The following is a 13,560-nucleotide window of genomic DNA, read 5'->3' as shown; positions in this document are numbered from 1 at the left end:
AAATCATTGAAATGTTGGACACCAGGAAGACTTAAGGTCAAGTAATTCAATTGCGATTAAAAAAAAGCTCTAAAACGAACTATAGCTTAACCAATTGTTTGCATACATCACTGCTGCCCTCTAGGGGCGATCAAGGCAAAACATAAAATTTGAGCTAAAACAATATTTGTTCATTTGAATTTGATCCCATAGAGCCGATCCTGGAAAATTATCAATATTTCCTCTCCCTTGTTCAGCTACACTGTGTGATCCTTTCGTTATGTCAGTAGACAAACTAAATCTCATGAATTATAAAATAGGTGGTATATAAAGTAAACAAAAACATTGTGTGAGGTCACGGTAGGCCTATATTGACTAAATCGTAAAAATTGCACTAAAAGTACTTTTATGACTTAAAGTATGCAAAGCTCAAGTAGGCCCTCGGAGCTCTAGGACCCTAGGCCTACTCTCATATAAATGAACCATTCATTAATTATCGTCAGCATAGTTATCTGTGCCATTTTCTTACAAAAAATAAGAGAGATATTTGGAAAAAAAAACTGGAGTAAAATCCTATGATTTGACTCCACCGATCAGTTTGTGAACGGTCTGCGCCACTGCGCCAAACAGGTGGCGTTTCTTCGGGACGTCTGAGTAGAGGGGCTTCTGGTTGCCTACACTCCTCGTCCTCGACGTCATGACGAAGGGACACCGGCGGCGAGGTGTGTGGACGGTGTGGACGTGCAGCGTCCACACCCACCCAATATGTCCATGGTCCACCCACGCAAACTTTTTTCAGACGTTGATTTTGATGGCCGTGACCAAGAGAGTGTTAGTCTTCTCTTCTCGGACACTTATAGCATAACGCCAGATATACAACACATTATAACACTCGTACACAACGACGGTACTAGAAAAGTATTACAGAGTTTCCGCATTCCCGCCCACACCCCTCTTTCTAAGAACTCAAATGCTCAAAATGATTTTTTTTTAATCACCAGTTGAAACAGCTGTTTCCCTTTTACACTTTAACGCCTGCGCTGAAGCGCATTTATTTAAAGGCCACTGCTGACCAGGCGTGTGTGGCTTTGGGAGCTGAACACTGCCCTCTAGTGGTGAATATCGATTGTGTATCATTGGAAAAGAGCGGGAATGAAACTTTCTCATTATAGTGGTGGTGCTTGATTAGGGTACCGGATAGGAAACCGTGATTACGGTTAGGATGAGCTGTAGGGCAGGCTATATGCTCAAATAGAGATGGTATATTTATGTTTGAGGTAAAGTCAATGACTATATTGGCACTTACCATTGTAGTTATAGCAATGGTATAGAAAAGGTCGTTATTTGCCTAGAGGGCCATATAAACCCACATTTTCAAAGTCATCGAAAGGAATCGACTCCCATTCCCATAGTATACTTTGATACATAAGTATAACTGGTGTCTCTATTTGTATACATACATGTACAATGGAAACACGGTGAACTATTCAGACTGTTTTTCGCAACAGTTCAATATACATGACAGACATAACAGCAGAAGGTTGTCCTGGTAACCGGTCAGTCTGCAGGTGAAGAAGGCATTGCCATCAGACTCTCCCCTTTCAAAACAGTCTAAATATACACCCACCAGCTGCTGCTGCCTGCCACAGTTTTAGTGTGTGTGTGTGTGTGTGTGTGTGTGTGTGTGTGTGTGTGTGTGTGTGTGTGTGTGTGTGTGTGTGTGTGTGTGTGTGTGTGTGTGTGTGTGTGTGTGTGTGTGTGTGTGTGTGTGTGTGTGTGTGTGTGTGCGTGTGTATGTAGGCATGCATGATTTCCAATGTGTGCAGCCTAGAGCCTTGTGCAAAAGGATTAGCAGGAGTCAAATGTGGATAGTGAGAGGGGATCACAGTAAACACATCTTTTCTTTTCCTGTAGCCGATGGCTAGTAGCCAATCGATATAGCCAATGGCTAGTAGCTAATCTATTTAGTCGTTGCAAACGTTTTTTAAACATTATTTTATTTCTTGTAAAGAATGTCAAGTATGAGATTTGGCATTGTAGAATAGATGATTCAATTTGATTGATAAAAAAAATAATTATAAATAAAATGAAGAACAGATACACTTAAACATCTCGTAATGATCAGTGTCAGTGAAAATGGGATTTTGCATGAATTTCATCAAATAGACTGGGGATCATACTACACAATACCATATACTTATTTTCTATTATTATACAGTTTATGTTTACTTTTTTAAAAATTCCCACCATTGTATGTGTGTGTGTGTGTGTGTGTGTGTGTGTGTGTGTGTGTGTGTGTCGGTGCCTGTGTGAGCATGATGGCTCTATAACAATGTTTGAACCACATCCAGTCGACAAAAATAGAAAATTGGGAGATATGGTTTTAATCACACTCTTCATAATAAAGCTAAAAATAACTTTCCAGGAATTTTTGTTGCTGTTTTTGAGTGACATTTGCCTGTTAACTGCTTTACTAAATGTTATGTGTCAATGAAAGTTAGATTTCACAAAATAAGAGTTATTGACATAATTTGCCATAATAATATTATTGAATAGTATTGAATTGTAATATATTTATTAAATATATGGCATACAACATTTCCATTTCCATCTATCCATATGCATCAATACATTGAGCGGATAATTTAACCTCATTGATTTTAAAGAATTGACTATAATCAACGAAGGCCATTCCAATTGATAAATACTGATACTACTCTTTCCTACCGTCACATTCGTATTTTCAATGTTGTTTTTAATTTCATGTTTTACACTTTCCTATTCAAAATGTAAAGGTCAGGCAAAAACATCGCAACCTTGACTTTGTGGGTAGGGGGGTGGGGGGGGGGGGGGTGGACAAGACCCCAACCATAACCCCCACGTGATTTGTTCTCCACAGGAAAAGCTGGAACTAAAGGTGGACCTGGGGTGATGGCAGCTCCGATTTCAAGAAACCATTGCAGCAAATATACTTTGGCCAAATGTCACGCGCTTCAAAGTGCGGCGTAGACCTCAGACTCCTCGACTCCTGGTCTTAAAGCTGGGGTCATTTTGTACGGCTTCCTTTGATTTAGCAGTGAATACTCAATACCTTCAAGACTTCTTATTTATATAGCATTGTTATTATTGCAAATAATAGCGTTATTGTTATCAATGCTTGGATCAGTCGGTTAAATATCAGAATTACTGTAATATTTCAGTCGTCCTAGTTGGACGGCTGGTATGATTCCATGATAATATTCACAGTAATAATTATCTGGTATTTGCATAATACATAATAATATTATTAATATGAATCATAATACAGTTCATTATTTGCATAATAATATATGGGCGTGGCAGTAGTATATATATATATATATGAAGGTGATTTTAAACTTCTTTGACTTGATATACCATTGTTGACTGCACATCCACAGCACCTGAGAATCAAAAGGCTGTGCAAAGCGACTTTGTCCTTTTTATATATATATATATATATATATATTTATATATATAGAAAAATGTAGTGCCATTCAGAATAATACAGAATGGTATCCAGCCAACATGTTGCATACAGTAACATATTCAAACCATGTATTCATGTTTATCAGAAAGAACACAAAAACCAACAATAACAACAACAACAACAGCAACCAGCCGCAGCCAGTCCCAGCCACTTAACCCGTTGCGGGGAAAGTGTGTTTCCTGAAGTGGCTCGCTGCTCGCCGTGTGACGCGGCTTATCTGTCTGGCTGTTCATAGGTGCTTCTATTTTTACTGCCGCTCCACCAGTGGGAAGGGGAAGGGGAGGGCAGCCTGACACACCAGCACCAAGGCAGGGCCGGTCTTACGTACTTCAAGTGTGCTGCGCTCGCACACTTTCTATCAACATAAAGACCAAAAAAACCTGATGTATTCTGGTTCATTACTGGCATACTTTCCATGATGGGTGTGGGGGAGTGGTGGTGGTGGGGGAGTGTTCGGGGGGGGGGGAGAGAGAGATCCAAGGCAGTGTCAAGGACCTGCTCCTCTTAATCCTTCATTTAAGGAGAGGAAAATAAAGGAAGAGAGGCGATGAAGGAGGGGAAAAGGGAGAAGCCTGCGCGTGCTCCACAAGTGGAAAAGTGTGTGTGTGTGTGTTTGTGTGTTTGTGTGTGTGTGTGTGTGTGTGTGTGTGTGTGTGTGTGTGTGTGTGCGCTGGGGGGGGGGGGAGAAGGAAAAAAAAAAGCAATAGAGGGTGGCTCCACTGTCTATGAAGAGGAGGAACAGTAGGGTGTTCTGTTGGTGACAGGACTGTCAGGGTCAGATGGCCGCTCAGCCTAATTAGAGCAGCTCAGGGAAGATCCTCAGCTTAGTGCTCTACGGCTAGGAGCGGGAACACACAGGCATACATACGCCCACACACACACGCGCACACACACACACACACACACACACACACACGCACGCACGCACGTACGCAGGGCCGGCCGCGGGAGAGGCCGCCCATAGGCCCGCTCCGGGCTCCCAGTGATTAGAGCAGCTCAGCTCTACAGGAATAGGAGGAGGGTTCGCAGTTCAGCGCCACAACCGACGCAGCACCACGCTGAATATGTATAAATATACACCGGTCCGCACCAATTAGCTTTACTACTGCTGTAGTAGGGATTGTTGGGATCCGCCGTGCCAGAAAAGGGAGGACACTACAAGCCAAAAGGGATTGACCTCAGCTAAAAACAACACTTGAAGTTTTTGAGTTCTTCTTATGATTGTTTTTTTCTTTTATATGCTGGACTGTATTTTTGAATAGCACCAGGGGACGTTCCTGACGGAGGTCTGAGGGGAACACGACTATTGAGGTGTTGATTTCAAGTAAGTAAAAAGAAAGTTCATGTTCATGCCGGAGCCAGACGAAAGCAGAAGTTGCCAGTTGCTTCTGTGAAGCCATTTGCATGAAATTGAGCTTAGAGAAGCTTTTGTGTTTGTTGTTTGTTTCACTTCGCAGTGGCGGACGCAGTAAACAGACACAGACACAGCACTTGGCAGTTGTGGTGGGGTACTTTTGCTTCAGCTGGTTCAATAATAGCTCAGGGCATGGCGCTGGTGGCAGGCTAATAGAACTGTAGAGGCCATGGAGGTTGTTTGGAAGTAAGTTGAGTTAACCTTTGTAGTAATCTGCTGTAACTCGTGAAAACCTTCTAGTTGTAAAACTGTGTTCAAATAGCAATTTTCTTCTCTGTAAACACACCATAGAGGTGAGAAGTCCAGAGGTGTAATTCATTGTTGTTGTTATGGTATTTTTTACTATTTTTTTTTTCTAATTTACTAACTAATGCAACAGAGAATTCCAAGGCAGTATAGAAGCAGCTATAAATACATTGAGGAAAGAGAGTTGGCCTATAGTTGCCGACCCAAGTACAACAGACAGTTTTACAGTTGTTAGTAAACCAGGCATTTATCTGCTGGGGACACCACTGCTGCTATGGCAATTTCATGTAAACGGACAGTAAAAAGGATTCCCCCTGTTCAGGAACCATTCTGCCCGGTGAGGTAAGAAAAATATGATTTAAGACAGCTATAAAAGGTTGTTGATGTTGATAAGGCGCGGCTATATGTGTCTGTATGTGTTCGGGGGGAATCCTTATGTGTAGTTTGTAATCAAACATATAATGAACTATATCCTTTGTATTCAAGGTCAATAATGGTAAGAAACAAAATAAAACATACAAGAAATGAGAAGCTCAATCATACTGTTTCCATTGTGATACAGGAAAAGCTCAACAAAACAATCTTGCTGTAAAGTGAATCCGTTTGTTCACCTGAATGCTGTCGGTACTTTCCGGTGTTAGGAATCCAGAGATCAAGGGCAAAAGAAAACTGCCTTGCATATTTGAAAGATGAGGTGGTTTTTAGATTGAAGCAAACTCAAGAAAGGTTGAATAGTGTCTCTTTACATCATTAGTAATCCTAACAATGTTTGCTGTATTGTGAGATCAGTCTGAAAATAATTGTATCATTTTAGCTTTATTGATGAACAAGCTTCTTAAGTCACATCCAACATCACAGCCAGCCCCCTAACTAATTTGTAATGCAGATTACTTCAATTGTCATTTTTCATAAGCCATTTACACGGATAACATTACTGTAATCAGTAATGTTTGGAGGATTATGCCATGTGGTTTATAGTTCATCATCAGTAATTGTAGCCAGAACAACTCAGGGAGGAAAGACCTGAGATCTGCACAGCCTCGGCTAAAGCACAAACAAAACATGTCGGAGACCTTCAATGTTTAGAGAACTACCTTTATAGTAGTTCTCTTTATTTTAAAAAGAATTGTAAACCACAATGAGGAACATCATCTTCCTTTGCTGTCGTTGCCTGCTCTTAATAGCATGTCATCTGCATTTAGCTTGATTTTCTTAACTAGATTTCTTCCTTTCTTAACTGTTACATTAATGTAACAGTGCTGTTTTTGCTGTGTCCATCGGGTTACTTACTGACACAATGTGCATACTTTTTTGCAAATTATAAACTCATGATTGAAAACCTTGTTTTAGCAGGTCATTGGGATCTCATTTCATGTAAGGAACTATGGTTAACCACTATGAACACTTGATGGCAGATCAAAAGATGGACCAACTGGTAACTGGTTAAGCAACTTCCCCCATCACAAACGGAGATTAGAAAAGAATGGTACAGTGCTACTGCTTATGTTTTGTCTACTTTAAACTGTTGCACGCACAAAATAGCATGTTGTGAACTGCCTTTTATTTTCATATGATGTGATAACAGGGAAGTGATGATCAAGTCAGGGGTAAATAGTAACATCCCTGAACTGTAAGATGCAAATGCAAAAAAATGGTTTCCCCCTTGAAACATCCGTGAAGATGTTCTAGCGCATGTGTAATTGTGAACAATTAAGGAACCAGAAAGTTTAGTTCTAAAGATTCTTGCTCCATAAACCCAAAATGTACCCTTACCAAATAGCTTGTCTTGTTGATACGATTTGAGAGTTGCCAATAGAGAGAGAGAGAGAGAGCAGAAAAGAGCAAAATAGTTTTACTAAAAACTACGAAATGGTCCTGCTTTGCTCCCTCCCGTTGTATGTTTGAAGTGTAGCACTTCACCCACTTTTACCTGACAGACGGTTACACAATTTCTAACACATTACGCTCAAATAACCTCTTACAAATGTAACCTACAGCAACTTTAGGATAGGTTTGTTTATGTTTGGTTGTTAACTGAAAGGTTTTGTATTGGTTGGGTGACAGGCGAGAGGCCCCGTATGGGCCCCTCGGCCAGCTTTCAGCATTGGGGTCCCCACCCCCACGCTGGCCCAAGGTCCTCAAATCAATCCGCTTGGATCATCTGCACGTCGCAGAGTGATTTGACTAAGTGATTTGACATAGAGGATCAGATTGCAATCTTTTAATTGCAGCGATCACAATAGGCTGCAGCTGCAACATAAATATATATGTATAGCATCACAGTTTCACAGTTCCCGGAAGCCGCTGACATGCTTGTCCCCTGTATGCTTGTCATACATGTCATCATGTATGCTCAGAGCTGTTTGTATGCAGACTATGGTTCACACAGCCTGAAGCTTGGGAAATAAGCCATGCTGGTTCGACTGGCTTAGACAGGTGCAGGCATCGTACGTTGCAGCTTGGTTCCCCTGCAGGAAAAACTTGGTCAAGTTTCTCACTCAACACTGGTCCCTTTCGATACACTCACCAAAAGCATTCAACACTCACTCTGCAAATCCCTCCAAGTGATCGATGGCCCGCTCAGTTAAGCTTTTTCTTCTGCCCCTTCAGATTTGCTGGTTGATGGCGTTTTTGCGGCAGAGCGGTGACTACTGCCACGCCCAACACATTTGAGAGGAACGTGCGATGAAACTTCAGCCGGCGTCTCTGACGTCCTGAACACCTCTCAGCGGTTTCCTTTAGCTTCAGAGACAGCCGACCCATGGGGTAACCAGTGGATACTAGCCCTCTAGAAGATAACAGGAAAGAAACAAAGCGAGAGAGAGGAAAAACTGAACTTCGGTGCCGAGCACGACATATAGTGTGTAGAAAGGAGTAAGGACCGGACCTGAACTCAACCCAGCTGATGGGGTAAAAACTGTTTTGGACACACCAACGGAACAACAGAACTGGGAAGGTTTCAATAACTGTATAGGAGACTACAGAGCGCATGCGGGAAGTTTGAAATCGCCCGGAGAACTGATATCCAATCACCTGGTCTGGGAGTGGAAACGAGAGCTGCTTGCTGGTTAAAGCCAAAGGTGAGATGTCACATACTAGGAGTCAGTAGACTAATATTAGGGTACTCTTGCCAACATCTTTGCAATCTATAATGGGCAAAGAAAAACCATGATGTGATAGAGAAATTTTTTAATTAAACGAGGAAAGAAATTAATTTGACAGGGTATGTTTAGCTGGCTTCTACAACATCTCATGTGATCATGCCAGGGGTTGCTGTTAACGCTGACGTTTTTATTTGACGCTGGGTCAGGGGCAAACGGGTGATTTCTAAAGGTCAGAGGTCATCCTCGGAGGTCACAGATCCCAATGGCTAACATGATTCGTCCGGCTCCTGTGGAGCTCTGCCACAAGAACATGAGGTTCCTCATCACTCACAACCCCACAGACAGCACGCTAACGTCTTTTATAGAGGTATGTGTGCGCGCGGGAGATACAAAATCTGCTTTGACGTCATGTGGCCACACACTAAATCAATTGAGCATCTGAGAAAGGGTTTGGCCGGATGCCTCAAAGGAAAAAGGCCTGCTTCATCACAATGTGGAGCAGTATATTAACAACATTGAACAGCATCAATGTTTTAATCTTTTTCTTTTATATATATCTTTTTTATGACAAATAGCTCTGCAGTTGCTCTGGTCAGCAGAACAGACTGAATGAATGAACTAGGATCCTTATTCAACTGCCCTAGAACCACCTTTTGGTGGTTCATCCTCAGCATAAGGTCATCCATCCAAGAGGACAGAAAAACATTGTCAGTTTTGGTTGTTTGATCAGCAAGAGGAAACATAAAGAACAACTCTAACCACAGAAACTGTTTGGTTGCTCAATCGTGTTGGTTTCTGGTTGGCCCGATGTGTGCCAGCGACAATCCAGCTATCTTTAAATCGTACTGTCTCGTAATGGGATAGTGTCTGTGTTTTGGATGATGCCAGTACCGTAAATACATACCTACGTATCTTATTATTTCCCAATAGGACCTGAAGCGGTTTGACGCAACAACAGTGGTTCGAGTGTGTGAGGTAACCTACGACAAAGCCCCGCTGGAGAAAGATGGAATCACAGTGGTGGTGAGGATGCAATCCTCTTCCCTGAGTCTTTGTTTTCAACAGGGGTCTTTATCTCAAGGCCACCTTTATTGCTGAAAATAGAAAAAAAAATTATGTTAAACAGATAACATTCATTAAGGTATATCCGCATGTTCCCTTTTATGTCTGAGGAGAACAGACTTCATGTTCCTCTCGTCTCTCTCAGGATTGGCCATTTGATGATGGTGCTGCACCCCCCAGTAAGCTGGTTGAAGATTGGTTGAACCTGTTGAAGAAGAAATTTCAGGAGGATCCAGGATCCTGTGTGGCTGTTCATTGCGTAGCCGGACTGGGCAGGTGAGATATGCAAAAACACACTCTCACACACACAAGCACTCTGCTGGACTACTATGTATCCCCACATCACGACTCACTACAATGGGTGCCCGGTCATTCAGCTGTTCAGCACCCAGGCTCTGGAACTCCCTCCCCCCACACATAAAACAGTCAGACACCATTACAACCTTCAAGTCACAACTCAAAACTCACCTGTTCAAACTCGCACACAACGTCTAACTGATCACTGTTTTGATTGTTTGTTTGTTTTGTTTTGTCTTGTTTTTGTTTTATTTATTTTTTATTCATTATGTTTATTTATTAATTTTTTCCACAATGTCTTTTTTTTTTTTTTAACGATTTATGATGACTATATGCTCTGTAAGGTGACCTTGGGTGTCTTGAAAGGCGCCTCTAAATTAAATGTATTATTATTATTATTATATACACGCACAATAAACATATTTTCAAGAGCATTACAGAAATTAGATTAGATTCTAATTATATATGTATGTTTGTGTATGCGTTTGCGTGCGTGTGCGCGTGTGTGCGTCCATATGTCCATGTGTGTGTGCATAGGGCTCCTGTCCTGGTGGCTCTGGCTCTGATAGAGAGTGGGATGAAGTATGAAGATGCCATTCAGCTCATCAGACAGTAGGGCTTTTACCATAACACATAACAAAACCATAACATTGCACATAACATAACATCGTCTTTTTATTCTTTCTATTCTCTCCCTAAATGTCTTCCTAATTGTCTTATGTCAAAGCACTTTGTAAACTATTGTTCTTAAAGGTGCTATATAAATAAAGATATTATTATTTTTATTATATTGCAATCACGACACATTTAAAGACATAACTGGCCCCACAATTCCGTATCATTAGTATCATTAAACTAGCCTGTGCATCTTAATTCATCTAGAATTACTATTTTTAAAATCTTAGCGAGAAAATGTAACACAACCCTTATACTAAAACATAACCCTTTCATATCATCTGTTTTTTAAACTAGTTCATAGTGAAGGACATTATCATTCATCATTTCACACACATGTCTGATTGTGTTAAAGAGGTCCCTTTTTAATCCCTTCAAACATTATACAATGTAATTATATCTTTATGATCTAGTATATTCAGATGCGGACTCTGGCCAGATGGAAACGGATATCGTCAAATTCTAAACATAGGAATCTCATAATCACGTGCGATAACAACTACTGACAAGCAACGATAAGCATTTGAGCCTTTTCTATGTGTGTATGATGTTTAAGTGAACTTTAAGAAGCAACGGTTTTGTAGGGGGTTTTGATAGTTGTGTTGTAATTATTGGTTGATGACAACCCATGACAACATTTGAATGAGATTGCAGAACGTCTGAATCATGAGTTATAAATGCTAGGGTAACTCCAAATAACCAGATAATCAGTCTTTGAAGCACAGAATTTAGCAAGAAAATAATTGTTGGTCTGAAAGGAAAATCTAATATCCAGGAAAATGTAGTATTCTATTTTTGCCTTTTCTTTGCGTCTGCTGTTTTGTTACAAACGCCTAACTGAGACTAGGAATTTATATTTTTTTAAACACCAAATACAGTGGTTCATATACATTTTAGACATTTACAACACAGGCACATCAACCAATATTTATTTTTTGGGGAAAAAGATTTATCAATGCCATTCTAACATATGATGTATATATGTGTTTTTCCTAGGAAACGTCGTGGAGCCATCAACAGTAAACAGCTGACCTACCTGGAGAAATATCGGTCAAAACATAGACTACGCTTCAAAGACTCTCATTCTCCAAAGAACAAGTGTTGCACCATGTAAAATAAAACACACACACTGGCACATGCTCTCTCAGACACACACACACACACACACACACACACACACACACACACACACACACACACACACACACACACACACACACACACACACACACACACACACACACACACACACACACACACACACACACACACACACACACACGTTTTGCACTATGAAGGACAAAAGCACTTTTTGCTACTTCATCACAAATGAAGTCCTCCTTAGCCTTCCTTGATATTCTTTTAAACAACCTCGAAGTTAATTTGGAGATCTTTCAATGCACAGATGAATAGCTTTGTCATGGGATCTCAGAGCTTGTTTCTAATGACTTCATGTATTTGAGATGTTTTTCACAACAGATATGCTTTGTTTGATGGGTTAGCATGGAGAGAGACGGGAAAGATGGGAGCAAGAGAGTGTTAGCGTGATGTTTTCACAGATGTTTCGCGTTTTCTTTCTGTTTTATTCAACTTTGTGGTGAGAATAGTGACACCAGATCAAATTACTTTTATATTAAACTAGCCCTATTTCGTGGTTCAAAGGTGAACCGTGAAAATTTCTATTTTCCATTTGATAGTCCTTTGAAGTCTAAATGGCTTTATCAACCTTGATCAAATATGATCCCTTTATTATGCGCTTTGGCCTTGGTTAACACCCAGATTCACTTGGTTCAAACAAAACACATCCAGTTCCACGATTTTATTAGATGCATCTGATTAGATGCGTCCACTGGATTCATATTTCCCCCAAACACTGAACTCATTCCTGTTATTCAAGAGCAACGTACCATCCAACCTCCGAGACGGCACTTTCTCAGGGGAAACACTGGTGCAAAAGCTCTTTCTAATTAGTTTAAATTGGTGATGAGTGATTGTACTCGCCTCTTTGAGCTAATGGCTAACCCAGGAATTACAAAACCTTGGTTTGGCGCTGTCAAATCTCCTCTATCCCATCATGAGAATGATGTACCGTTTACATGTACTGAACAATACTGAAAAACAAACCACCACGACTAGAGACAAGACGGTATGGTCATATGGTCCTTTAGTACCTGACAAGTCAAGTACCTATTCTGTGCATCAGCCAGGGGTTGTTTTACATATAAACTCCTTGGTGTGAAAAACTTAAGACACATATTACAAAAGAATGTAACCTAAATAACCTAAACCATGGTTATTTTACGCATACGATTTATGGTCAATTGAGTAGAAGATTGATTTAAAAATGTGTGTATGTGTGGGTGAGTGTGTATGTGTGTATATGTGAAAGAGTTGTATGTGCGTGTGTTTGTGCATGTGTGTATGCGTCTGCTTGTGTGTTTGTGTATAAGGATTGTGTGTGTGTGTGTGTGTGTGTGTGTGTGTGTGTGTGTGTGTGTGTGTGTGTGTGTGTGTGTGTGTGTGAAAAGAGTAACTACGCATTTGAAAGTCATGTGTTCTTTTGTTGGGTTTTGTTTTTAACGCATGTTTTTAAAGCAAACATTTTCATGTATCCTAAAAGGAAAAGTCATTGGCTTTGTTTTTAAAGTGGCGACTGATGACTAAAGCTTTGTTTTCACATCACAATTGGTCTAGCATGTTCTTAGCATGTAGCATTAGCCCTGATATGACTGTTAACTCGATAAGTGTACCTAAGGAGTAGTTACTCTTTAATGTTTGTTGCTCTAAATTGTTTGGAGAGTTACAATAGGTGGCTGCTTTTCCAAGCTGGCCAGCTGTTAAGAAATTATAATATCTGTTGTCGCTTTTCTCAGAATCCAATTAAAAGAGTAATATATCTGTACATTCTTTAAATAATAAAATGATTTAATTATTTATCTTTTGATGTCCATTAAAGACATTGGAAATCGAAAAATTGTTGTTGAGTCACATTACTCTCAAGGCAAATCCAGTTACGATGGAATTTGATTTTTCCACACATCAGCACTTCCAAGTTATCCACTAGGCCTGTTTAATTGAATAAAAATGTCTCTGATCAAAAGCATCCCGGATCTTAATTTCCTGCTTGCTGTTTATAAATGAAAAGCCTCACCCATGGGAATGTATTCCCTGTGTCTGAGAGTTCTTCTGCTAATAAAGAACTATTGCCAAATTAAACCGATTGACCTGCCCAGGGAAACACTGGTGTATAAATGGTTCCGTTAAAAAGAAAAAAC

At 40.4% G+C, this 13,560-nt stretch overlaps 1 protein-coding gene across 6 annotated transcripts; it reads left to right on the top strand.

Moving 5' to 3' along the window:
* The first annotated feature begins 4,270 nt into the window (after positions 1-4,270).
* LOC132467804 (protein tyrosine phosphatase type IVA 3-like) lies at positions 4,271-13,385 on the top strand. Of its 6 annotated transcripts, XM_060065364.1 has the most exons (9): positions 4,286-4,811; positions 4,945-5,087; positions 6,498-6,633; positions 7,758-8,227; positions 8,458-8,618; positions 9,182-9,274; positions 9,459-9,589; positions 10,148-10,222; positions 11,282-12,804. In XM_060065364.1, exons 5-9 carry the CDS (start codon positions 8,514-8,516, stop codon positions 11,397-11,399), a joined length of 522 nt encoding a protein of 173 aa, XP_059921347.1. In that variant the 5' UTR covers positions 4,286-4,811; positions 4,945-5,087; positions 6,498-6,633; positions 7,758-8,227; positions 8,458-8,513; the 3' UTR covers positions 11,400-12,804. The 6 variants fall into 6 exon arrangements, with proteins under 6 accessions (XP_059921350.1, XP_059921347.1, XP_059921348.1 ...); XM_060065365.1 differs by lacking the exon at positions 4,945-5,087 and having other exon boundaries at positions 6,501-6,633; XM_060065363.1 differs by lacking the exon at positions 4,945-5,087.
* The last annotated feature ends 175 nt before the right edge of the window (positions 13,386-13,560 follow it).

This window comes from Gadus macrocephalus, chromosome 11 (assembly GCF_031168955.1).
Source record: "Gadus macrocephalus chromosome 11, ASM3116895v1".
Classification (NCBI taxonomy): domain Eukaryota; kingdom Metazoa; phylum Chordata; class Actinopteri; order Gadiformes; family Gadidae; genus Gadus; species Gadus macrocephalus.
Note: the sequence above shows the minus strand (reverse complement) of the source record. Positions and strands in the feature narration are given on the sequence as shown.

Coding starts and splice junctions, on each gene's coding strand:
- LOC132467804 (XM_060065362.1), top strand. CDS start 8,514: ATGGCTAACATGATTCGTCCGGCTCCTGTGGAGCTCTGCCACAAGAAC. Junction 9,275..9,458: donor AAGATGGAATCACAGTGGTG/GTGAGGATGCAA, acceptor CGTCTCTCTCAG/GATTGGCCATTTGATGATGG. Junction 9,590..10,147: donor TGCGTAGCCGGACTGGGCAG/GTGAGATATGCA, acceptor GTGTGTGCATAG/GGCTCCTGTCCTGGTGGCTC.